Raw genomic sequence first — 27,184 nt, 5'->3', positions numbered from 1 at the left:
GGATAGACTTACATATTTTTCAGTTAGAACTGCTGTACAATTGTTATGAAGGCAGAGCTGATACCGGATACTGGAGGACTTTTGACTCAATTGCTTTAACGCTATGGCCACAGTCCTAATATGGATTATATAACCTGAAACTCGTGTATAGGTCAAAATTGCTGTGAAGCCGACGGTTAATCCAGTATCTCTGTGATTTTGTTATTTATCTTTAGCCATAAACGATGCTTGACAAACACGTCTTTAATCAGCATTTTTGTTGCAATGACCACATTTCTTGAAATTATCCAAGGCTTAATAAAAGTTCGGGCTGTGTAAAGCTAGACATTCACTTACGGTCATGATATATTAACATGCAGACACATGAACAGAAGGAACAAATCCTATATTTAAAAAAATGCGACAAAAACATGGCACGAAGCTACATATTTACCTAAAAAGAACCAAAAAAATCCATAGAAATAAAACTAGCACGTTTTAAGCTCAACTTCAGTGTTTACATCAGTTCTATGGCATTTTGCAAAGGGAAGCAAAGGGCAAGAGGGCTTCACCTAGCATTTCTCCTAGCATTAGCCCGTAGGCTAACTGAAAACGGCCTCAACGCTCAAACAAGTTAGCGTTAGCCGTGCGCAGGTACAGGACTGTGCGAGAGTTTTAGCCAACATCTCGGGAGAGGTTTGTAGCATTTCGACATGTGTAACAACAGACTTTAGCCAAAACTGAAGCTCCCGCAAGTGCAAAAGCTAGCATTTAAGCTAGTCTAGGATGTTTGTACATTTGCATTCGTATTTTATGCCGCTTTTCCGTGGTTTTCCATTTGGACGCTTAGACTCAATGTCTGTCGCCTTCTGTTGGCGACAGTGGGGAGTGAAACATGTTGAAATTAATTAGAACGGCTACGGTCAACATGATGCTAAGATGTAGCTGCGTGACAGTGAACAACAATTATCAAGAGGCTTTAAAGTAATGGAATGGAATAAAATTAGTTATATTATATTGCAAAGGCAAACATTTGTGGGCACTGCGCATTAGGGCTGCAGCTAACGATTATTTTGATAATCGATTTATCTACCGATCATTTTCACGATTAATCGATTAATCAATTAATCGCTTGGCTGTGAAAGGTGCTTGGAAATTGTATTTTTTTTTTAATTTTGACCACATAAAGCTAAAGTGGCGCCGCTTGAGGACATGTTGATGGAGTAAACTTAAAGTAAACATTTGTAGGAGGCTAATTCTGCTTTCTGATTGGACGAGGCAAAGACAGATATTTATGAAATTTACAATGTACAAAACACTGCAGACCCTAACTTTAAAAATAAAGTAGGTTTTCATCCAAAATACATAATTGTCATGTCATTTTTGCTCTATTTTAGTCTGTGTTCACTAGAAAACGATTAATCGATTACTGAAATAGTTGACAACTATTTTAGTAATCGATTAGTTGTCGATTAATCGATTAGTTGTTTCAGCCCTACTGCGCATATAATTATAAAGCCTTTTCATCCATCATGCACTAACAGGGAAGTTGTTCTTTACATTACTGTGACAGTATTGCTCTCTGAAAGTAGCAAAACGGGGCATTACTAATTTGTTAGGAAAGCTAGGAATAAATTTGGACCACGATTAACAATTAAATATGAAGGAACTATGAAAAAACTGAAGGACCAGGACCTCTGAAGTTGAAATACAGTATTTGCATGAGCCAAAATACGAGTGCAAACCCCATTATACCATGGCTAGTTAAAAATATGTATTTAGCAGAATATCACAACTTGCCTGCCTAAAACTCTTGCACAGCACTGTAGCTTCTTCTTAGATACGATTGCATTGTCTTTTTTTACCTGAATAGCCCGCAAGTCTTTGCATGGACTTTGTTAAAAATCAGCAAAGTATTATTCCTTTCTGCGTTAATAGGTGAAATACCAGGCTCAACGCTGGTAATGCTTTCAGTCAATAATACACGTTTTGAAATAAGGACACAGCTATTCGTCGGCCATCTTGGTCAGGAGCAAACCGGACCGCGCTTCCTTCCTCTGAAACCTCTGTGGCCAGCTGTAGCTGTAGGTCCCCGTGAGTGTCCAGAAGGGAAAGGGGGGGGCATCACGCAGTGCAGGATCTGTTCTGGAAAAGCTGCTCCACCACAGAGGAGTCTGCCAGCGTGGAGATGTCCCCCAGCTCCCGCTCACCGTTCGCGATTTTCCTCAACACGCGACGCATTATTTTACCTAAAATGGAAGAAAAACACGGTATGGGAATTTGCATGTGTAGTTTCAATGTTTAGGTTTGGTTTTGTCCGTCAGCCCGCTAGACCAGGGATCCCCAACCCAGAACCTGGCCTTTATTGGACCCCGAGTCCCAACCCGACCCAGACACTGGTCAAGTTTACCGGACAGGCACCACCAAAGCCCTTTTCCATCTCTCTCCTTGTCTCCCTCCCGGTTCGTAAACGTAAACATACATATTTCTCTAGTACGGTGTCTACAAATGTAAATACTGCACATACCGGATCTCGTTTTGGGGAGCCCCGGTGCATTCTGGATGTAGTCTGGCGTTGCTATGGCACCAATCTTTTCCCTCACTGCAAAAAACAACATGATATTAGACAAGTCCGATCAAACACCGATGCGCCCCACACGTCCGGGAATCGTTTGGTACCTAAATTCCTGAGCTCGACCTCCAGAGTGCGGCAGAAGCTGACCCCCTCTGTCAGGGTGACGAAGCAGTACAGGCTCTCTCCTTTGACTGGGTGAGGGCGTCCCACCACCGCTGCCTCTGCCACGAACTCATGCTCCACCAACGCCGACTCCACTTCTGCTGTGCTCAACAAGTGCCCTGAGAGAGAGGGTATAAGGTTCATTAACAAATAAGCCGCAGCTCTGTAAGCTACATCTGGTAAATTACCTTACGTTTTAGCAGCCAAATTAGCCATTATTAGAATCACAACATACAGTAACAATTCAATACTTGTCTTACTGTCAAACATTATATTATGAGGTGATTCGTGGTGTGAAAGGTTTGAGAACCACTGCTTGCTGTACCACTGATCTGATATTCAGTATTGGTATCAGTAGCTGATCCAGGCATTTAGAGAGATTCAATGACTGGGTTCGATCCAATCCCCCAAAAGAATCTGCAGTCCCGAGTCTGCAGCAGCTCCAGCCAGCAGGTTCACCATTGTGGTAAACCTGCTGGCTGGAGCATTGACAGTATATTTAGAAATCCACTGTCAATGGGCTGGAGCTGCAGATTCTGGACCGCAGACACAATGCTATCGCTAAGCTACTACCGCTAACCTCCACTAACACCTGCAGGTTAGACACTCACTGAGGACCCTCAGCAGCCACTAAAAACATATCAATGGCGGGGAAAACGTCCTTGTTACCTTCACAGTGCTGTCATTAGCTTTTACAGAGGAGCCAGAAAGAATTGAGTCAAACAGCGGAGGTGGTGTTCTCGTAGCTGCGCACTTTTGCTTATGCAGAATAATTAGCCATGTGGTCCCGTGTTTATGTCTTTTACAGGCCCTAAAAATAATAGACCTGAATGGCCTTTAGAATCAGATAGAGCTGAAATTATAATATCTACTGCTTTGCTGTTGTTTAGTCAAGGGGTTTACAATGCTGAAATATAAAACTGCTTTTGTATTAATGTAAAATGCCCCTTTTAGCCTTTATATTACCCAAGAATACCTTCCAATTTAACATTCAAAGCAAAATCCAAAACTTCTTACATATTTAAAGAAAGGGCTGTAATAGACTAATATCTATAATAGAAAACGCAATCTCAATGGCCGCCGCCTGGGCGCCGCCATGTTTATTTCCCATACCGACTTTGAAGCTAAGCAGGGACGGGCCTGGTTAGGACTGGGATGGGAGACCGTTTGGGAACACCAGGAAGCCTGGTGACAGTAGTGAGTTTGTGCGTGGTTGGTGCTGGGGGCTGATCCGCCGTCACAACAACGCGAGTGCACGAGATCTGACTGCCGTGCGTGTGCGCGCATCCAAACAGGGCGATGTGTGTGTGTGTGTGTGACCGAGGCTGTGGTCACTGCTGTGGTTCATTATAGATCCAGTGCGTAAGATCCAATCCTGGCCGCATTCAGTCTCCAAAGCTTTGTCTCCGAAAAAAAGTACACGCAAAACATTGCCCAAAACCTGCTCAAACACGAGCCTCTAATCAAACGCGCTGCTCCGACTGACTTATCCTCCGTGTGAGTAAAAGCGAAAATGAAAGTACCACTTAACGAGCGCAAGGCCTGCACTGCGTAGTTTTTTTCTTTTTTTTTACTTTGCTGCTGGACCATTTCTTTTCTATTTTGCTTTCACGTATTGTGAGCCCAGAGGTACATTTTATTCTAAAGCAGCTTGGAAAGCATTGCCAATTTTATTGTAAGGTTATAAATACTGTCTAACAACGATCATTAGGCTATTTCAGTTCAAAACCTACTTATTATTATTTTGATTGTAAACTACCGTCATGCACAAACCACCGGTCCTGCACCGTGAACCAAACCGTTAGAGCTGAACCACTAATATTTATCCATAATTATTCCACTGTCTCTTGAATTCTACTCCCTGAGTTTAGCGAACATATTGTCGTTGTAGTTAATAAGAAAGGAGCACGGGTGCATCAAACACTCCAATTGCTGTTTGTTTGAAATTATTTTTAGCATTCATTATTTTACACATTTGTAGTGGCCATAGTTTTTGGAATGGCTTGGGAACCACTGGGCTACAGCTGAACTGTGTGACGGGTTGGACATTTCTTTGTAATCACTCATAATCTTAGAATATCAAATGTGGAGCCTAGCGAGGCCCGGCCGAAGGCCGGGTCTCAGCTAGTATCAAATATAATATAATATCCAATATTTCATAATATCGACTATATCAGATCAGCATCTGCCAGCATGAAGTGTCAAAATATTGGATGTGGACATCCCCAACCACTATGACAATATGTGGGAATCATAACAATTTCATACAACAGGCATCATCTTTGATAGTGCTCATCAGGTGATACTAAAAATTCGTACTTGCTCGTGTTAATCATCTTTTACATAAACTACCTTGTATATGTGGAATTTCCAAATGAAACGCAGCAAAGGAATGTTTTTATAAATGCATCATTTGTGCCTTACCCGACACATTCAGCATGTCGTCTATCCTCCCTGTAATCCAGTAGTAACCGTCTTTATCTCTCCTGCAACCTGTGAGACACAAGATTGACATTATTTCTTTTTAATTAACATTTTTGTCATCGTTTTATAGTCAAATTCATTCTCCTACCGTCTCCTGTGACATAGTATCCAGGAAACTTCTTAAAATACGTGGTTTCAAATCTTTGCTGGTTTCCGTACACCGTCCTCATGATACCGGGCCACGGCTGCTTGAACACCTGAAATGAAGTACAAAACAACAACAACAATTGTTAAGAGTTGAAAGTTCTAAATATATAACGCTGCATTTGAAAAGTAAAAAGTTCCTGACCAGATATCCTTCACTTGGTCCCTCCAGCTCCTCTCCCGACTCGTTCAAGACGGCTGGCACGACGCCAAAGAAAGGAAACGTCTGAAAAGGAAACTTGAAATTAGTGCTCGAGTTGAGAATTTCGTTTACTTCTTTGTAAATTCAAACTCACCGCTGATCCAGGTTTCATCGGCGTGGCTGCAGGAAGCGGCGTCAGTACATGTCCGCCCTGAAAAACACAATATTGCAGCTGTTGAAAATGAAGCTATAAACCTGAAGCTTGTCATCTTTACATTTGCATTTGAAGTTTAATTGGAGTGAGATCACTGTTTAAATCTTGTGAAGGAGGTGCAGCTCACAGCGAGAGCCACCAGAGGGCAGACAAGGCTCGAAATAGCCAACACAGTGCACAGAATGTTCTCAGACCTCTCTCAATTATGGTTATTTCATTATGGCAGTAAGACACACAAATACAAATCAGTTTCCTTTTTCAACTGGTAAAAATTCTGCACTGATTACTCTACGATAACGCGTCACAGAATTATTTATTTATTTGCATTCATGCATTCCCAGAAAACGTCTATATTAAATAATTTGAGCATCACCTTAAAGACAACTTTTACAAACTCTGTACGTTTTACTCACAGTTTCAGTTTGCCAGAAGGTGTCGACGATTGGACACCTCTTCTCCCCGACCACGTTGTAGTACCACTGCCACGCCTCAGGGTTGATGGGCTCCCCCACTGTGCCCAGCACCTTCAGGGAGTCACGCTTGTGTCTGCAGAAAAAATAAACAAAAATACTACTACAACACTGCAAAAAAATTCATTTCAATATAAGGAGAAAATTATGTTACAATTACGTGAATTTGCCTCCTTTTATCCAGGTCAAAATCCTATTCTAAATCAAATTCAAATTTAAATTGCATGTTTCAGGAACTAAACATACAATTTGTTCAAGGCGAGACTGTTCAAGGCGAGACTGATAAGCTCCATTTGGACTAGATTAGATAAGCACTTTCAAGGGAGTTCTTAGAAGTAGTTCTCTCTACTTTTGACGTTGTATGTCCATTAATGCTATGCAGACATGGTGTGATTGGATAATGCCTTCGATAAAATTTAAGTTTAATGTTTGAGCATCTTCTCCTCATGAATTGATTAAATGTCATTAAATATCACAAGAATAATAAGAGGAATAGTGGTTCTTGAAGATTACTCACTTCTGCACTGGTTCGGTGCCGTACTTCATGAGCAGCCTGATGGCAGTGGGGGCTGTGTAAAACTTGGTCACGTGATACTTGTCCACGATCTCCCACATCCGCCCCACGTCAGGGTAAGTGGGCAGCCCCTCGAACTAAAACGCACACCACCACACAAATCAATCATCGCAATTTCAAAATACAATTCACAATTCACAAATCAAATTCCTCAGTTCAGAACCACCGGAAAATACGACTACGGGATGTCACCATTTCAAATTTTGGAGTCACGGTTGTTCTGAGGAAAAATACTGCGATTATACAATTATTCACGATTATCAAAAAGTAAGGGAGAAAATACTGAGAATTTCGCCAAACCTTTACAGTACTGACTAAATGTTAACATCATATGGATATTTTTAAAGCAGTACTAAGTAACTCTTCCCCCTAGAGGCCATAAGCGCAACTGCAGGTGTAGTAGCAAGTTACGATTTTTTAATTTATTAATTGTCTTGGAGAGTAAATACTACGCTGACAGGAAAGGCGAAGGGAGAGAGGGTTACTGTGCATCCAATTATACAACGGAAATATTTTTTTTTCACTCAAACTTGGCTGTAAATACTGTTTAAAGTGACGTTAGCCCGCAGTTAGCTTTGCCCGTTAGCATGTTAGCTTCTTCTTCGTGATTACATTAGTGTGTATTGGTTGCTCTGGTCCGGTGGCAGTCAAGTTGCAAACATGGTTTTCTGGCCAGAGACACAAGGGGGAGATGAAAGACCCTCCAATCATCCCATAAACACTTGTATTACCCCCACAGGGACTACGGAAAGGATTTATTAAGGTAAATAAGTTACTTAGTACTGCTTTAAGTTGTTTTGTCCCCAAAGAACATACTCAAAAGAAGAGTCCCTAAAGAATCATGTTCTTTGGGGACTCTTCTTTTGGATATGTTCTTTGCTCTCTGCACTTTTGATGATTTAAGGTGATTTTAAAACTGGACGCCGTTTCTTCAGCCTTTACCAGTGAGTGGCACAGAAATATGCACTACAGCTCACAAGACTGTTTACTGTAGGCCTTAAAAGTCTTACAGTTAACCTACAGCTTTTATAACCGCGGTAATAGTAAGACCGGTTAATCTTGATATCACTATTTACGACATAAATGACATGGGGGTGGTTTGACACAGCAGCAATGACTTGACACACATATAGTGGGTTTATCTGAACAGGATTAGCTCACGTCTGGATAAAGGAAATAAAACAGTAAAAGGTGGCAGGGTTCACAATGACTCACCGCTCCTAGTTCCACAATGAAAAATGTTCCTCATAATTTGGCAGCTTAAAAGCTTCACTAACCACAGTGTCATGTCATTCATTTCTTATCGAGTGTATTCTCCACTCTACTGTAGTATGACAATCACACCGTCTGACCCTGTACATTTAAAAACACCACACTTTTGTCCAAAAAATAAACAAATCTTATGACAAAATAAGCATTGAAGAGACTTGACTTGAATGGTTAAAATCCAAGAGTGAAATGTGTTATTGTTGGCGGTTATGTGTCAGGTTTCAGTCTAATGTTATCAATAATTTGTTATTGGTGCGATGTCAAAAGGTGAAGAGTCCCAAAAGTTGACATGGTTTCTGAGAATTTTACCTTCTCCTAATAAAATAACACTGGTACATAGATCTTAAACATGATGTCTCAATAATAGAAAAAATATATTAATAGTTCCTAAACTTTATTTAATTCTGCAAGTGTTGGGGTCACAATGTATGTACAGATAAAATAATGTCGCTGAGAGGCTGTACCGTACGTGATTGCAAGCAAAACACTGAAATGGCAAAACAGTCCTTTTACATGAAGCCGTACTGACCAGGACGCTGGTGGCTCCGTTGGCCAGTGGTCCGTAAGTGATGTAGGAGTGACCGGTGATCCAGCCGATGTCCGCCGTGCACCAGTACACGTCGTCGGGCTGATAGTCGAACACCAGTTTGAAGGTGGTGGCAGCGTACAGCATGTAGCCACTCACTGTGTGCAGGACGCCCTGGACAAAACAAAGGGGATTCAACCTTAGCATGAGAAGTAACATTCACTAGAAACATGGATTTAAGTGGAAAGGCTTTGTGCATGGAATTCTGCATAGCAACTTTCTGCCATTTTCCAAGGGCAACGACAGTTTCCTGTGCTCGTGTATATTCCTATGGAGAGTTAGCCGTTTCTTGTTGAAATAAATAAATATCTTAACCGGACGTGGCAGAAAACAAAGTAATAAAACCTTTACACAGGTTGTTAAACCTCGCCTCAGGAGCCATCTGTTTATAAAGCTAAAGGCGAACATTAATACCAACAAATAGTAAAATAAAAGATAAGATGGGACTTTATTCATCTCTTGTTACAACAGCTCTCAAGGAACATTCAGGGGGTGCAAATAGTTAGAGTTATGGTAATGTTCAAACAAGGAATAGTAAATAGAGGCATCTTATGTACAATGAATAAAAATATATAACTAGTAAAATTAGATCAGGATATGAAATATCAACATGTCAACATTGGCAGTGCAAAGTTTACCGTCATAGCGCAGGTGATAAAGTTACACGAAATAGTTACTATACTGGCTAACAGGAAGTTGGCCAAAAACCAAAAAAGGGCGGTGCAAATCAATCTCATGGACATTTTGCATTTTATAACTTAAAAACACACATCCACTGGATTCACAGTTTTCTAAGCAATGGACCACAGGCTGTCAGGATATATTCAGTCACCTCATTCACTCTATTCAACAACACCAGAGTCCCCCAGGGCTGTGTTCTCAGCCCCTTTCTTTACACAAGCCCTTCATCCACACAACCACATACTTCAAATACTCAGATGACACTGCCAGTCTCGCACTACTCTCGGACAATGGTTCAGTCTACTAAGTTTGACCATTAGGACGTTTAATAAGCTATTTAACAGCTATTCTCAGAATTGCAGTGAGCAGAAAACATGGGAGGAGTGCACAATTGCTCACGTGTGCAGCTTAGAAGGAACACTGCCGGTAAGCATTCAAAATTTACTTTGATTTATTTGACTCCAAAATGTGTTATTGTGCAAATCCCATGTAAGCTAGAAAAGGACTGAACTCTACCTTAGGTTTGCCAGTGGAGCCGCTTGTGTAGAGAATAAACAGCGGGTCTTCAGAGTCACACCACTCCGGCTCACACTCGTCAGAAGCGCCTTTAACCAGTGTGTGCCAGCACAGGTCCACCTCCGGGTTCCATGGGAGCTACGGGGACACACATGGGACAAAACTCACAAATGCCCTGAATTAAAAACAACAATCTAAGACACTCGAGTGGAAGAAAGTAAGTATGACAAAACATGCTCCCAAAACTGGCTAGAAAAGAGTAAGGAAAGAGTAAGACAAACCATTAGTGAAAAGTGTTAGACATTTAGCACTCTTAAATACAATAAAACGAGACCTGGATCACTGGTCATTTCGAAGTTTATTGACTGACATAAGAAATGCAAGAGATGGGTATTTTTCGAAATGTACTGATGATTTTTGTTTGAAACATTCAAGGTGCATTGATTGTCACAACAAGAACCACTGGACTCTTCCCTGATGATAATAAAAGACACCTACATTGCTTTTTTTTAGCAGCACATCATCTCAATAAAGACAGAACACAAACCGAGCTGATGATGCCCTGCTTCCAGTAAAGGAGTCAGGCTCAGTGGCTCAGATCATAGAGTGGGTCGCGGGTCTTATAACTGAGGTGAGTCCACTCAGACACATGTTTTGAAGTATTGTTACCAATAAAAACACCGGCATCATCATATGTATTTGCATTTTTATTCCAATCACTGGGTCCTGTATGGGCAAACTTTTTGATGCATGGGTCACATTGGGTTTTTGCGCTTGCTAGGGGTGAATTACATTCCTTTATGTGAGTGAAATTATATCGGTGTTGTTCAATCCTTTTAGCCAATGCATTTGGGGATTAGAAAGTTTATCGGCTGGATAGAAGGCCTAGATGGGCCGCGTTTGGCCCCCGCGTTTGGCCCCCGGGCCTGAGTCTGCCCACCTTGGTGAAATGTTATGCAGTATGGCTTTTAAATAAAAAGACCCCAGGTGTATTTCTTGTTGCTTTAAAACTGCAATTTAAAAAAAAAAACCTACACACTCAATGGTTTACTGTGGATAAGAGTGTATTCAGTCTTAAACCCTTCAAGCAGTAGTTTTACAGCTCTACTTTATGCAGCGGGTATTTTATGAGAGCAAACAATGCATAAGTAAAAGCTCACATCCTGGAGAAGCCATATAAATACGTAAGAGGAAGAGTGCTTAAAAAGGAGTCAATGAGAGACTAAGACGCTAAAGGTTCATGTTGCACGCCAAGTTGTGAGAAAAAGGACTCCTGATTTTTGGTCTCTTCTGGAGGGAAGGGTCACATAAGTCCACACGATACAAGTAAATAGTTAAGAATGTTGTACATTCAGACACAGTCACAAGACAAAGAGAAAATGTTAATGCTACTGCTGCTACTACGACTACTATGACTACTGTTAAATACACATTTATCCCTCCCATTTCAGACGGAAAAGGCAGCAGCTGAAAGCACAATAGGGTACATTTTTGTTGTTTAATTAATGTAACTATCCACTTAATTAAATTAATAGATTCAAACCTACTTTACTCTGAAATAACTTCACAGTGAAATAAAACAATTCAAATGCTGTACTTTTATGCTCTCAGAAACTGCCGAATGGTCTGAAATCAGAGGAATAAAACTGCCATTTTGGTAAAATGAACAACGTGAAGTGACAATATCCAGAAATGTGACAAACCATGCACTGGAAAGAACAAATAGAGATGTGTTCATTTTACGAGACAGCAGTGAGTGTGGGGCAGATTCAGAGTGAATTCGTTGTCGAAAAAGGCAGAAACCAAAACAAGTCGTTATGGGGTTACATAATACCTGGGGGACCGGGCGCCTTTTCTTTACTCTGCCTGTTTGACCCTCCTGCTGCCACGGAAACAAGGAGGAGGAGGAGGAGCACAGGTTAATGATAGGAAAGAGGTTAACCCAAAATGATGATGAAAAAACCAAATCAAGGGAGTACCATGACATCTTCAACCCAACATGGAGGCACAGGAGGGTTGAAGACGCATGAAAACAATAAGATACAACAATAATAACATCTCCAAGTGAGAGATGTAGCAAAATACAGTGGCCATGTTGATGAAATACAAAAACAACAAAAGTGTAAAATTTTAGTGGTTATGTTTTGAATTATCTTAAAGCTACACCGCGTAACATTTTTACCCAATAAATAGAATAAAATTCAAGCATTTATATTTATTACACACATTTTTATTGTTGAAATACAAGTTTAAAATATGAACGGCTCGCCTCCCCTAAAACCAGACTAACTTTATAGGGAGTGGGTACGTGTCCTGCTCGTCTCCATGGAGATGTTGACTTAAAGCAGCCATACGTGATTACAGTAGGTTAGGTCCTCATCCAAAGCCATTCTTTGATTACACACTGCAATCTAGCATTTTCTGTGTATAGCTGGTCATTAGGAGCATGTTTTGTATTGCTTGAAATGTAATGTACATTTGCATATTTGTATAAATTACATAATTTTGAGCAGAAACAAGCAGCCTGCATTATATTACTTAACAAATGGAAGTATACAGATTATTTATGTGGGCATTAATTACTATTCTATATGAATTAAAATAACTTCCTGTTCTAAATGAATGGACTACGAGTTCACACTTTATTCAGTGTTCACCACCGAATGAAACAACAGAAAGAATCCAGTGCATCAGACTTTCCAGTTCACTTAAGTTTAAGAAATCTTTGTCAGAACGGTGCCACTCTGATGCAAAGGAAACTCAAATAGAGTCTGTGCCGCTGCAGAGTAACGGTGAGTCAATGCAAATGATTAACAACCTCTTGTAAAAATTAGACAAGCTTGGAAACAAATATTTAAGTTTATGTTAGAGATTTCACAAAATATTCCACGTGTGATGTTGGGCATATCTATCTGCAATATTTTTGATTGGTGGGACAAGTAGCTCAGTTGGTTAAAGCGATCATGCTAACCAACAAAAGCTTTTTGACTTTTGGTTCCAATGCGAACATGGACATCGCACACAACTCTTTTACTCAAACGCAAATAGTAAAGTAAAAGCTAAGGGAAGAAAAAAAAAAAGTAAAAGCAGCAAAAAAAAGTAAAAGTCTATAAATCCCACTGTATTTGAATAAAACTTAAACTCAACTTATAATTTACTAAAACTTTGTTCAATGACAAAAGTGTGTTTCATTTGTATATTGAATTTACCTGCAGATCAGGACAGGAGCGTTTGGCTGGCGGCGACTGCGACCCTTCTTCTATTTCTTTGGACAAGTGCTTGAGCATGATACACTTCCTCACCGTGAACCCTCTGGAAACAGGCCAAGGACATGTACGTTACTCCCACTACCAATTCAACATTTATCGAATTCAAACCAGCCTTTGCCAAGAAGACTGTGCCATACTTGTCCTTGCATTTCTGAAGTGCGTCGTCGGCTAAAAGCTTCAGGTTGATCAGTTTGTCTCCTCTGTAGAAGCCGTCTGAAAAGCCAAGACATTAATTGATATAAAGCAGGCAGGTAAGAGAGGACACACGTCGTATTATTGCATTTGTGCTAAGAATAGGAAGGCGGAGGTGGGTGGGTCATCTGTTGTGCGCAGTAAGAAGACCATGAATTTAATTTGCTTTTGCAATCTGTGTTTAGAACTGTTAAGTTAAAGTTTCCCAAACACTTCAATCAAGGAGAGGAATAGTATAGAAAGTTGAGGCATTTTTGGAACTTGGATTTTCATTCAAGCCACACTGGAGTTACACCTATACAGAGCAGGTCAACCGACCACAGAATAGGAGATTAGTGTGACTCGTATGTTAATATTGTATTGACCTCCTAGTAAGTAAAAATGAAAAGGTAATAATATATAGACTATTGTCTCAAATCATAAACCAGGGTTTATACAGGAAGTAGCAAGCAAAATGTATTGCTTTTTGATGCCATTTTAAGACCCCCAAAATAATTTTAATGCCACAAATGGCTTTTTTCAATAGATGTCAGATCAGCCCATAGTAAAAGTAAAATACCCAAATATGGGTCTGATATATCACCAAAGAATAAAAAAAAAAAAAAAGAGTGGTGCGCACTGAATGGGTGCTGCTGCCGGATGCTCTCTCATCGAATGCAATTTCTCCATCTGTGAGATCAATAAAGTACCATCTTATCTTATCTTATCTTATATCAGTCAGCCGACCTCTACTCACAACTTGTATTTGCATCATTTTATGCCATCACAGGACACCAAACTGCTGTATTTAGCCCAGTGTGAAATGAGAGAATATACCCATGGCCCTGCTGTAACACACTGGCATCTTCATGCTTCAGAAACGTGACTCAAAGACTAAATAAGCCTGTGTTCCTATGTAGCCTGTAAACCGGCATATGAACTTTACTTACCGTTTGAGTGTGTGTTTCAGGCCTTAAGTCTTATTGTACGAAGAAGACCGGTCATGGTTGGACACACACACAATATTGAGCTATCAAGACATAACGATTCATAATTTGACATTCAGCGCAAAAAAACAATCATGTCATTAGGTCTAAATACAGATGAGACTGGATTACTGTGGGTTTCTGCATGAAATGTTGTTTTTGCCCAGCCCCTTAGCCACGGGATTAACAGGTTTACAGACCCAGACCCTAATCCGCCTAATAGGACTTTAATGAGGGGCTACAACTCAGCACTTTGTCTGAACTCTATACGACTCTCCAATATAGAAGTACTATTGAAATAAGAGATAAATGGGGCTAATCATTCAAAACAAAGTTGCAAACATTAAGGCAACACAAGCCCATCAAACAACTAACCTCCTGTCAAGCTATTACAGTAAATAATGAATGAATTCCATTATTTATTCTCATTTATAAAGATACCAGCTACAGCACAAAATTCTCGTACATAAGAAGTTGTGCAATTTCTTGAGTTTTTCCTCACCTGCTGTTATGAGCAGCGAGCACTCGGAGTCCATGATTCTTTCACACAGCGACTCAGCGGAGAAACCAGCAAACTAAAAAAAGAATAAAGTGAACAGTATGAATTACAATACACCTTTTTAACAAGTCAAACTGGATTCATTTTTAAAGATTTGCATATGTCTTGCTGCTAATTCATGAGTAGAGCCACATTCAAATGAGAAAAAAACAAAAAGTTTGTCTGGGAATGGGAAGATCTCCCGTTAATTTGCTTTATTTGGTCGGGACAGTGCATGTTAATGAACACATATGGGTCTCATGCATGTAAACACGCCACGCCGGATTGTAGGTAAGGGTTATTTTCTTCTTGGTTCTTGACAGTTTGTGGCCGTCACCCATGGATACACTAAATATATGCCAGTGACATCATAACATTGTCTTGATAATGTCTCACCACTATGGAGTGAACTGCTCCGATGCGCACACAGGCCAACATAGCGACCACCAGCTCGACCGCCATGGGCATGTAGATGGACACACGGTCGCCCTTCTTCACCCCTAGTTTGCACAAATTTATTTTGGATTGACAAAATGTGTAAAAAATCAAAAACAGATGATCTGCGGCAGGCAAGGTATTTTGAAGCAAGCGTATAAATTACCTTGTGACTTGAGGACGTTGGCAAACTGACAGACTTTCTGCAGCAGCTCTCTGTAGGTCACAGTCAGCTCATCACCGGGCTCATTGCCTTCCCTGCAGACAAACAAACACTGCCAGTCAGTATTGTTAAGTCAAACATTTAAGTCAAAGAACATTTGTGGTTGCACACATTATTGGTCTGTATTAGCCGACCCAATGGAAGCATGTATAGAGTGAATACGAGGGGTCCCAGGATCGATCCTTGAGGAATCCCACTGGTCCACTACCTAATATCTACTTTTGCTTGGAGAGGGGGGCTAAATCTAGCACCAACATGTAGGGATGTCCCGATCCGATCACGTGATCGGAAATCGGGCCCGATCACGTGGTTACAGACTCGATCGGAATCGGACAACACCTCCCTATCAGGACTCGGATATTTATGCGTGTCCATTCTCGTTACTTTTGATCAGATTTCGAGCTACCGTGAACCACTTTCTGTCCTTTCCCTCTGTCCCAGCGCCTATGTCACTCACTCCACCTGCTGCGTCAAACCACTCACACCATCGGACAGTCCGTGTCCCCCCTTCGTCTGAGAAATCCCCAAATCCACACAAGTGCCAGCGCAGGAGAACAATAACAACATCTCCGATAACGCGTGCAGAGTTTACTGTAGGCTAAGCAAGGAGAGAGGAGTGAGAACGGACAGGAAGACAGGGCGGGGAGAGAGCGGTAAGAAGTACAGCTGTTTTCATCGCTATTACCGCTACATGTGATTAAACCATGCCTACTCAGACCCGCACTGAGCAGAGAGACCCTCGCTTTTCTGCGGAGATGTTTAAAAGTCCGTGATGGCCCGCTGCGCTCATACGTGCTCAAACGCTGAAAGACGAGGGGAAACTTCGTCTCTATAACCTGAAAACCACTGCCTCCTCTCTTCACTTTTCCCCGCGCTATGTTCAGGAGGAGAACTGAAGCACTTGTTGTCACTCCTGGTTGTCTTAAACCTTTAGTCAAACACACACACTCTGTACACGCCCACAGTAGGTGACCCGCGCTCAAGCCACGGCGAACGGCGCGCGTGCACAGCTCGGTGGACGGTGCACGGACCTCGACCCCGTCCCGGTTTTCAGGCTGGGAAATGTGGTCACCCAACATCTACTTATTAAAGAGACTGTAATCAGTTTAACATGGCACATTTAGCTTTTGGCCAAATATATTGCCACATTACTGCAGTGTTTTTTTCTGTGCTGCCACAGAGTTTTTTACATTGCAGTTTTGTTTTCATTGCCAATCAACAAACACATTTAATAACGAATGGGATTTTAGATCAGCCTCTCTGTGTAAAACTATATTACGCTGTAAAGACTAATAGTCTTGCTTACCTGAGAAAAAACAGACACAGTAGAGTTACTCTCTATATCCAAAACCATGAATGAAAACAAGTTGAATAATATAGTTTTTTTTCTTAATTTTTAAAATAATGTATTAGATATCGGATCGGGACTCTGTATCGGGCAATTCTCAAAATCAAATGACTCGGACTCGGATCGGGGGCCAAAAATCCTGATCGGGACATCCCTACTAACATGTAGTTTTGATGGTTCAGTTGAGTTTTCTATGCATGTTTAGCCCCTTTAGTCCTAGAAATCAAGGATTAGACTGCGTAGTCTCCATCTGTGCCAGGTTCAACTGACTGAAGGACTGCCTCATTTACCATCAGGCTGTCAGGAAGCTTCCCTCTCTCTGCAGCCCGTATACATTTGTTTTATTGTATATTGTCTTTTGCACCGTGACATTTAAAACTAACTTGTTTAGATTTGTATGTTGAGCATCAACAAGGTCAGAAACTGAGATGCTGAGATACTCCAAGGGGTCTCAGGAGGGACGCCTGGCATAAAACACATGCAAAAACACAGGCCGAGACAAAATGTTGACCAGGCATACAGTTGTTGCATCTCTCCACCTGACACTAAGCCCACCTTGTTTATGTGGTGTGTGAGTCAGTGAGTAAATTATGATGTTCACATGGCTTCAGCTGACGGCCACAATCTGCGGAACAGTACTGAAATGTTATGGTTTTAACATTAAATTTCCCTGAATCCATAAATTAGACAAAGGCAATTTGGGTCTTGGAAATTGTACGGAGCAATATTCTTGAAACATCCATAGCCTCCAGTGCTGTCAAAGTAGTAAAGCAGCCGCAACAAACTTCTCCTCAAACAAGTACATTTCAGCCAGATTATGCAAGGCACTTCAAAATAGCTCCCTTTTTGTCATTGCCGTTTGGGTCACCTTCAGAGTCAGTTACAAAGCAAGGCCTCAGAGCTTTGTAAGGACATGGTATTACGGTAATTAGATAACAATGGACTGAGAGGGAAATGGGCTGTGACATCTCTGCCCATCCACATTACTAAGCACAGCCCTGGACCAAGTGAGCGTCACCTCAACTGTCAGTTCAAATCAAAAGACACTCGAACTGGGAAAATAAAAAAGGCAAAGCGAAGACCAGCTAAAACGATTGAGTGTCATATTTTGTGGGCGTGCAGATCAGACAGAGGGTTATGACACTCGTGTTCAGCAGAGGGGTTTCTGGTCAGGTAGGGCTAAGGGAGTGGCCATGTAGAAACTGGTTGGTTCTGTACAGTACTTTACAAAACAAGGGTGGCATCACAATACTTTAAAGGGGGTGTATTATGTAAAAATCACTTTAAGCTTTTTATTATGTTAGTGTGTCATTCCCTCCTGAAAAACATACCTCCAGTATTGCTCAGATTGATTAATGTATTTTTGAGTACTCTTTGAAATCTTTGCTGGAGGGGACGAGGCTCCGCCTGGGGATGAGGCCCCTCCCATGTTCTCTTCCTCAGTTCAACCCACAGCACGCTCCCCTGCAGATTTAGCTTTTAATTGATCGATTTAAAAGACTTTTGTAAGAAACCCCTGGCTTATGTTGTCTGTGCTCATTTCTATACACATAAAAAAGTAGAAATTTAAAAAACAACGTACTGAAGGGTGAATGCGCATGAGCGTGCCAGACAGGCACGGAGTTTCTTAAAGAGAAGGAACAGTGTTGCTATGAGGGAAAATTCTTTTAAGTTGTTTTTGATATTTGCTGAATTTTCCAAACAATTGTGGGTAGCATAGTTATTTCAGTAAAAAAAACATAATACCCCACCTTTTAATAGTTGCTGCGATTGCATGCATAAATGACTCAGTCAAAACACAACTCCGGATATTGGATTTGGATGAGGGAACAACATTGTAACACAAAAGACAGTTGACTTTTGTGCATGATAATAAATGACATTTGGACAGCTACATGATCAGACAAGCCTGCTGTTTATATTAGCTTGAATCAATGGGAAGATGTACAAATTACAGAACTGCCAGGGAAACTCATTTAAGAAGAAACTTGTATCTTACTGCACTATCTGCAGAATGGTGAAAACACAAAACATCCAGCTTTCACACTTTCAGTCATTTGTGCAGCAACATGATTTCAGTGTATTTCCCAACAACTTGGCACACAGACTAGCCCCACCTTCCACTTCTTGCATAACGTTGGCGAGTTTTAGAATGTATGAAGTTAGTAGCTAGCATTACTGTGCCTTCTTTGTTGCTGAGCGGTTGGTCCGGTTGCACACATAGCTCTGAGGTCGCCATGACCCATGAGTGGGGTCTGACTGCTTTCACACTAATGCTACTAATAAGATAAATGTACAACTCTACCATGACATGGAACAATTAGGGCATTTCCACTCAATTGAGCTGTATAATAATCACTTTCCAAATTACAGCATGTGTTTGTTTTCAGCAGTACTGTGCATACAAAAGCAAAAGCAGAAAAAATGAAACACTGCAACCTAAATTCAATTCCCGTGCTCAATCCAGTATCAATGTAAATTTTATTTTTTGACAGACTAAGTCAGTGCTCAGCCACAAAGATATTTATGACATTATTATAATGAATACCTCAGCGTGAACTCTGGCAGGCTCTTATCAGGCTCATTTTATGCCTAAAGTCAGCCCTCGTGAGTTAGAGCCAGACAGAACCTGTTCCTCAGAAAGTGGGTATGGGATAATTTGCACGCCAACAACTCACTGTGCAAAATGTAGCCATAACATGGCTCGTATTCACTGGGACTGTGATAGGCATGGGCTCAAAGAGAGCCGGTTCTACATGTGGAACGCACCACTTTCTCTTCATCACATCCAAAATCTCTGTAGGATCCGTGCTGCACGTTTCAACGAGTTCATCTGAATCTGCCCTCTATACACATTGAAGAACCAAAACACATGGTGGCACAACGGCTAGCCCTCGTGCATCACAGCTAGAAGGTCTGCCTGTTCCCAATGCATCTGCACAGGTTTCCTCCGGGAACTCCGGTTTCCCCTACCACTAAAAACATGTAGAATATATGAATCCACCAGCCAGGTGATCCTGACAATCAGCCTGGCTTCATACACTGCGTCACGTTCATAGAATACAGCAAGGGAAAGAGCTAGATAAGACCATCAATGCATGAGAGTCAAGAGCCTTGTGTTCAGGATGGCTGAGCTCTAGAGGCACAGACTAATAATACGGTAAGTGACAGCAGAAGCTACTATTGGTAGATATATCATGGAATTGCACCATCTATTTCTTGCATGAACCAGCGGTCAGTGTGCCAGTCTATTTGCAAACCCAGGGTGATAATAACAGCATACAAGGACAGCTAAGGCTAATAATACACACAACAGTAGAGGGCTACTTCTAGACTGGCTTCAGATATCTCTCTGACCTTAGCCTGCAAACACAACAAAAAAGCCATATCCAGTTAACATTTATGTACAATGGGTGGCATTGTCTACACAGCTTTGCATAAAGCATTCAAGTGTTTCTGCGGTTTTGCAAATTGGGCTAGCATTTATTAATTCAATTTCCGCTGTTTCTGCCTGACAATACTCTTCAGTTGTGCTACAAAGTGCACATTGATTTTAATAAGAGTTTCAGTTCAAATGCAGGCTCAACTCCACTCACGCATGCTACGTTCTCAAGGTTAAGGAAAAGTTAATGAACGAATAGAACGAATAGAACGAATAGAACGAATAGAACGAATAGGGGCATTGGCATTCGAGACTCCATGCACTGACCAAAACCACTCACAAAACACTCCATTTGGACCATACTCACGATGACAAGGTAAACCCTCCATACTCCAGACCATAGACAGCAATTTGATTTCATTAAAATGAACCTCTTTCTCCAGGGTCATAGCAGGTTTCAAACCCTGTAGCGTTTTAAAGCAAGATCATATGATTAGATGTATCGGGCCGATATTTTGGGATTTTACAATATTGGCATTGGAAAGAGTAAAGCCAGGGCTTTAAAACGAGTCCTCCCACAACTTCCTAGGCCTCAGGGGAACAGAGAAACATTGTAATGAAAATTGGGTTAGCTACAAGCTTGTTAAAACAGTACTAAGTAAGTCTTGCCCCTAGAGGCCATAAGTGCAACGGCAGGCGTCGTAGCAAGTTGTGATTTTTTGAGAGTTAATATTACGCTGACAGAAAAGGCGGAGAGAGAGAGGGATATTGTACATCCAGTTACACAATGGAAATAATTGTTTTCACTCAAACCTGGCTGTAAATACTGCTCAAAGTGGCACTAGCCCGCAGTTAGCTTTGCCCGTTAGCCTGTTAGCTTCTTCTTTGTGATTCTACTAGGGTGTAATGGTACCTCCGGTCCGGGGGCAGTCAAGTTGCAATCATGGTTTTCCAGAGACACCAGGGGGAGATGATTAACACTTGCCCTCAGAGGGACTAAGGAAAGGATGTATTATTAAGGTAAACAAGTTACTTAGTATTGCTTTAAATATAAGTCATCAAACCTCAGTGAATATGGTCATTTTGAAGCACAGAACGTGGAGAGAATTACAATGGTATTTTTGATCGCTGCACAAAATGCTGCTGCTAGCAACACTACTGCTAACAGCAACATGCTAATGCTAACGGCAATTAATCAAAGCAGGGACAGAAAGTATGATTGAATCACCTAAAGTAATAAAATAAAATCGCCACTGCTGGAGTGGCCAAGTATTTATGTTTTACAGACACTTGGAAAAATAGGCCAAAAACATCAGTTGATAATATCGGGCAAGCCAATAAAAATCCCCAAAAAATCAGCATCGGCCTTTGAAAAACCCACATCGGTCGACCTTCTGCTTATGATTCCATTTACTATGTTATGTCAAAGCACCAAAAGCTCTTACACAGTTCAGCCACGAACCACTTTCCCCTATTGGACTAAATTCTGCCATTCTTTACTTAAAAGCCCAATATCCTTAAGTGCTGTCGTGCTGGTCCGTCCTCATTTGTAACACGCACCATTCTTTTTTTGCTGCGAGTGAAGTAATAGTAGAAGCAAATATACAGGACAAGGGAGACATGGGGACAAAGAGAACAGACTCAGGATAAAGTGCCTGAAGTGATAAACTGGTTTAACGGCCTCTTGGAGACCGGAGCTTATAAGTGACAGTGTCTATGCAATACTGAATACATGCACAGAATGGGAAATGTAATCGCAACCGCAAAGGTTGTTCTGCATTAGAATGGTTGTGCTATTTTACCAGACCTTTATTTTGATATCATGCTACCTATTATCAAAACATAAACAAAACAAACATGAAACTGAAAACTTAACCTACTTGGGGACAGCCTCAAAGAAAACTGAAACCACAGCAGCTATCCACTTGTAGTAGAGAAAGTGAGAGCGCACAAAAGAGCAAGAGATGGGAAACAAAGGAGTGAAGAGGAGAGCGTCACCATTCATTCACAGAATCCCTTAACGTCTTCTCCTATTGTGGTAAAATATATAGGGGCTTAAAATGCTGGTTGCGTAATACTCATCTAAATCTGTGAAGAATGGTCACAATTAGCAAGTCGTCTAAGCTGCAATTACTTTATTACAATGATATCTAGTCTCCACAGGGACAGAAGCATAAAAGACCTCTAAAAACAAGTTCTGAAATCAGTTAAGCTCATATTATGTCTTCTCTCAAAATTCAAGGTTCCTGGGCATGTCTTCAAATGTACGTGGACGTACAGAATTTTCAATAGGGGAAAAAATATAATGGAAATTTATTCACATTACTACCCAAAGAGTAAAATTAGAATTTGAATCGTTTGCCAAATTGATCTTGTTCTGGCTGTAATCCAAAGCCAACTCAAGTCCACCCGGCAGCAGCACTGTTGAATTTACTGAAAAAGAAACCGAATGGGCAAATAAACAAAGCTTTAAATGATTTCTGTTAAAAATTATTCAACATACAGTGCAAGAGGTTTGGGCAATTTTGTCTCCATAAGGACAAAGAAAGTCAAAAACATTCAATGGGAGGATAAGAATTTCAAGGAAGTAAATTAGGAAACTTGTAGATCTTAAACATGTTCCGCACACTTTACCCAGGATCCTTTGCCAGGACATTTTACAAGCGCAAATTAAACCTTCCCCAGTGCATTGTCGTGTTTGTTCCTTTTTTGCCATGCACATCCCTACATTATCAAATAATGTAGTCGGCGTAAACCACTCTCGTTTGAGTCTGAAGTCACAGCTTGTGCATGTCTCGTAGGAAACAGAACAAAACCTGGGGTCCTCCCCTGGGAATTTTATTTTAAAATAACATATTTCCTGTGTTCTGGAGCATTCTTAGGCAGCTCATTGGCACGTGAGTAATCTTTATTTTAATCATCTAAATTCATTGTTTTGATGGGACGCATGCTCCAGTATTCAATTAAAGTGATCGTCTGTAAGTTTGCAAAGGCAGGAGACAGAGTGAAATTTGAAAGGAACCAGAAAGCCCTTCTTTGTTTAGAAAAATGAGGAGAGCAGGAACAGAATTTTCAAAAGTCAGCGATCAAAGTAAACGATCAAGCTCTTCCCCTCCCTCCTGATCGGACCCGACAGGCTGGTTCACAGGAAAAGCACGTCTCATTGGTCAACGTGGGAGGATACTAGACTGATTAGTTGCTGAGATCCAGGAAGGGGGGACTTTACAAAAATTTGATGAGACTATCACTTTAATATATCTATGCTTATATAAACTGATGTTTAAATATAAGTTAATAATTCTGCATGTACTGTAGACACTTAGGCATGACAGGTAGACACAAGCACAAAGATGTAATCAGCTTCATAAAAACACACAAAATTAAAAATGAAGGGTTGCACACTTGATCACAAACGATACAAAATTTCAAAATGGAATGGGTTTCCAACAACAAGACATCCATGAGATCTTATATAAACCCTGTAGTATAGAACTACGAGCCGGTTCTGAAATGCAGCTGATTATTCTGTCTTTCTAGCACGGAAACACTTCAGTGTCTCTTTATTTTAATGCCGCATGTTAAATATTTACATGAACATGAAACAAATCTTAAACATAAATGTTTTTTTTTTTCCAAAATCATTCAACCTTAGACAAAGGTATGTGATATCTTTGCGTAGCAGGACCAGTTTGCCATACAGAGCAGTTGCGTGCAATGGCGCGTTCTATTCCTGATCCTCGGCCTGTGCACGGGGCTGGCAACATCCCTGCAATGCCTTCACAGAGCACACCGTGCACCAGTCGGAGACAAATTTAACCAAGGGATAACACTATTTTGGAAACCTGGCTAATGCCAGACTAAAATCACAAGTGAAATTTAGTCTGCGGATCACCAATTCATTTTCTCATAGGAGAGGCGTGGTTCATGATGGTTCATAGCCGTTTATTGGGCGCTATGAATGTCTATCATATGTGTCTGCACGAAGCCACAGCCAATCGTATCAGATATCGTACCCGCTGTAAACTTTGAAGCTAAACTATTTAGAACACGGTCTAAAGCTTGATCGAAAATGGCGTTGGGTCTGCTGCTGTCTTGCTGGATCTGTAAATAAACTTTTTATTTATTTATTCGTAAACAAACGTCTTGCCGTCCTTCCTCGTGATGTGATTGGTCCGCCAGAAAATTTCAGCCATGGTCCCCATACTGCTGTGCAGTTTAAAATGATTCGACCGCACACAGCAGTCTGGCGTTAGCCTGGCTACTATTTTGGAACACGCAAAAAAACAAAACCATGTTCATCATGATCACCCTGCATGCAGCACCTCCAACAATATACATCTCCAAAGCAGCACTGTAAGGTCTCTTTGATTACTGCTGGCTAAACATGGCTATGTTATGGTCAAAAACATTAGCGTGGAGTATGAACACGGCCTGTAGCTCACCAGTAAAAGGCCACTTTGTTGCCCAGGTTCTTCTCGTGGACGTTGCGGTCAAGGAGGTTGTAGCAGATGTTGGTGGTGGCTCCCTCCATGAATTTGACGAAAATCTCTCCCTTGGTCACGTCAAAGTTGTAGCTCAGAAAGTCCCCGCTGTGCTTGGACTTCCAGAAAAAGTCTTTGGCAATGTCGCCCCAGAACTCTGCACAGGATTAAAAGAAAGGGCATTAAACATAACAGTTAATATTGATTCATCCGTCTTTTTTAGATTCACAAAGTGGAGCAAATCTGTAGGGCTCTTACATCACTACCCCTCCTCTACAGACACATAGAACCCCTAGCATGGTTCTTGTTGTACATTTGAGTATTTCTCAACATCAGCCCAACAATCTTCAGTGGTTCATTATAACGTCATCCCTCAATGACTCACAATACCGGTCTACTGGAAGCCATAAATATGACTAACCCACACACAGTCCAGAGTCCAGCAGCCAGTGTCCAGCTCATTCAGGACAAACCTGCCAGACCACTTTACACACGCTTTCAAGAACTTTCATACCTGTGTACAACGAATGACAGTTAATTCTTCCCAAAGGAAAAAACCTAAAACACTCAATAACCACCTGACAAGCTCTGACACACGCACACATTTTGAATTGGTCATGGCGAGACACTGCAAGTGAATAGGGGCATTTTTCAAATTCAAAGATATCAATTCGGAACTTTTGCTGTAGATTACTGCCATGAATATGATGGGAAAAAATGTATTGCAAGGTTGTTTGTGGTCATTTTATGTTTTCATATAAGTATATGACAAATTTTATGCCCAAAAATCCCCATATTTTCGGCAACGAAATCTGAATAATGGATTGAGCCATGTTTAAATTGATTTTATTTCGTTGCCCTATTTGTTCAAAAATTCAAAACTCAATAAATCAGGCTAGGAATTAGATATTAAAAAAATCCCTTACAAAAAAACTTCAAAATATACCAACGTGAAAGAAAAATGCATTTTGAGAAAAAGGCACTTGAAATGACAATTTTCCAAATAAATCTAGGGAGAAACATTGAGCCATTGTAATAATTAAACATGTTATAGTCAAGATTAGATTTTTTTGTTCTGGTTTCCAGATGAACGTGTCACCCCTTCAATAAAATCTACACCAGTGGCATAAAAAAAAAAGTCTTATTATGCCATAGATGTATCCGACAGACGCCTAAACACTGAATAAATAGGTTAGGTTCCAACATCTGTGGAATTAACTGTCTAGAAACAGCTCCACAGTGGCCAATATTCCTTTTGCTTAATTTTAAGTAATGTACTTGGTTCATGACACACTGGGGAAATTCCTTCCTTGTTCAATCAATAGTAATTCCAGCGATGGCTACACTAGCTTGCATCGATCAAGTTCAGTCCATCAAATCGGGGTTTAAAATAAATCAATGTAATAAATCATCAATTTAATCAAGTACTTTTAATTGCTTCAAGCAGAAATATTGCGCTAAAGTAATCACAGGATAACAGTCTTACTTGTTAGCCAATGAATGTTGGTGCAGCTGAATGAATGAGAAGTAAGCATTTCTACATTATAGCCATCTAATCCTCTTTACTCAATAACATCTGAGAGACTTACCGTCTGGGTTTTCGATCGACTTCATGTACATTTCTTTGTATTTCTCAAAGCTTGGGACGAGGGCATTTTTACTAAACTTTGCAGAGGCGACATACACATCTTCTTTCGGTGCCGTTTCAGGAATCATTTTGGCCAGTTCTTCTTCTGGTCTTGCAAAGAAAAAGAAAAAACAAAATGGCACAGGTTTCTTTGATACTGATATCCGAAGCAATGCCTATTCTTTATGATGAACGGAAACCCCCCCCCCAATAACTCGCACACAATGAATCAATGCAGCCAACAAATGCTAACAGCTAGTTTGCGCTGCAGCATCCGCGTCCGTGCACTTCCTTGTGACCGAGAGACTGCAACAAACCCCTGCGTGCAAACTACGCAAACATCTGATAGTGGCTTCGCTGCTGCATATCCCCGGGTTTGCGAGGACTTCGAAAAATGCGGCAAGTCCGGTTTTGCACTGTTGAAATATTCCCGTGTGCGGTGGAGCCAAGTCCTGCACAAGACAGAAGCTAACAGGCTAATGCTAACCAACAGTTCGAGGGAAAAACAAACGGCGTGAACTTCCGCAGTGAGGTCGGCGTGCAGGAGAGCGTGCAGGAGACCCTATGGCGCGTTTAATAGTGGAATCGACAAGGTTATTCCGGTGAGTGAAGTTGCATTCATGCTGCACGGAAGGGTGGAGGTGCACTGGCAGAAGTCTCGGTCCTTTTCTATTTCAACACGGATGACACGGCGTGTGGGCGGGGCTGAACTGTGCTTGGCCCCTCGCGTCAGCCAATCACAGCGCAGCGTGGCGAACGTGCATCATACTTTTATTCATGTTCTTCTTTTTATTCTGGTCTCTATTGTTTATTTATACGTATATGTGTCGTGTTCCCAGATATCCCAATTTGTTGATTTATTCACCATCTCACTGAAACGTAAAATAAATGTTGTGAGTGATGCTGCCTTCAGGTGGTGTCGTAATTA

At 41.0% G+C, this 27,184-nt stretch overlaps 1 protein-coding gene across 3 annotated transcripts; it reads right to left on the bottom strand.

The window, feature by feature from the left end:
- Positions 1 to 1,482: 1,482 nt before the first annotated feature.
- acss2 (acyl-CoA synthetase short chain family member 2) lies at positions 1,483 to 26,932 on the bottom strand. Of its 3 annotated transcripts, none has more exons than XM_079558022.1 (19): positions 26,219 to 26,932; positions 24,591 to 24,786; positions 15,362 to 15,453; positions 15,157 to 15,260; positions 14,725 to 14,797; positions 13,203 to 13,278; positions 13,006 to 13,108; positions 11,631 to 11,678; positions 9,797 to 9,934; positions 8,543 to 8,713; positions 6,688 to 6,821; positions 6,114 to 6,246; positions 5,641 to 5,697; positions 5,490 to 5,570; positions 5,289 to 5,397; positions 5,141 to 5,209; positions 2,659 to 2,835; positions 2,507 to 2,581; positions 1,483 to 2,228 (listed from the first exon to the last, which is right to left on the bottom strand). In XM_079558022.1, the coding sequence occupies exons 1-19, from the start codon at positions 26,343 to 26,345 to the stop codon at positions 2,104 to 2,106; spliced, it is 2,088 nt and encodes a 695-aa protein (XP_079414148.1). In that variant the 5' UTR covers positions 26,346 to 26,932; the 3' UTR covers positions 1,483 to 2,103. The 3 variants fall into 3 exon arrangements, with proteins under 3 accessions (XP_079414148.1, XP_079414149.1, XP_079414150.1); XM_079558023.1 differs by having other exon boundaries at positions 11,631 to 11,675; XM_079558024.1 differs by lacking the exon at positions 11,631 to 11,678.
- Between the last annotated feature and the right edge of the window lie 252 nt (positions 26,933 to 27,184).

This window comes from Gobius niger (assembly GCF_951799975.1).
Source record: "Gobius niger genome assembly, chromosome: 6".
Taxonomy (NCBI): Eukaryota; Metazoa; Chordata; class Actinopteri; order Gobiiformes; family Gobiidae; genus Gobius; species Gobius niger.
Note: the sequence above shows the minus strand (reverse complement) of the source record. Positions and strands in the feature narration are given on the sequence as shown.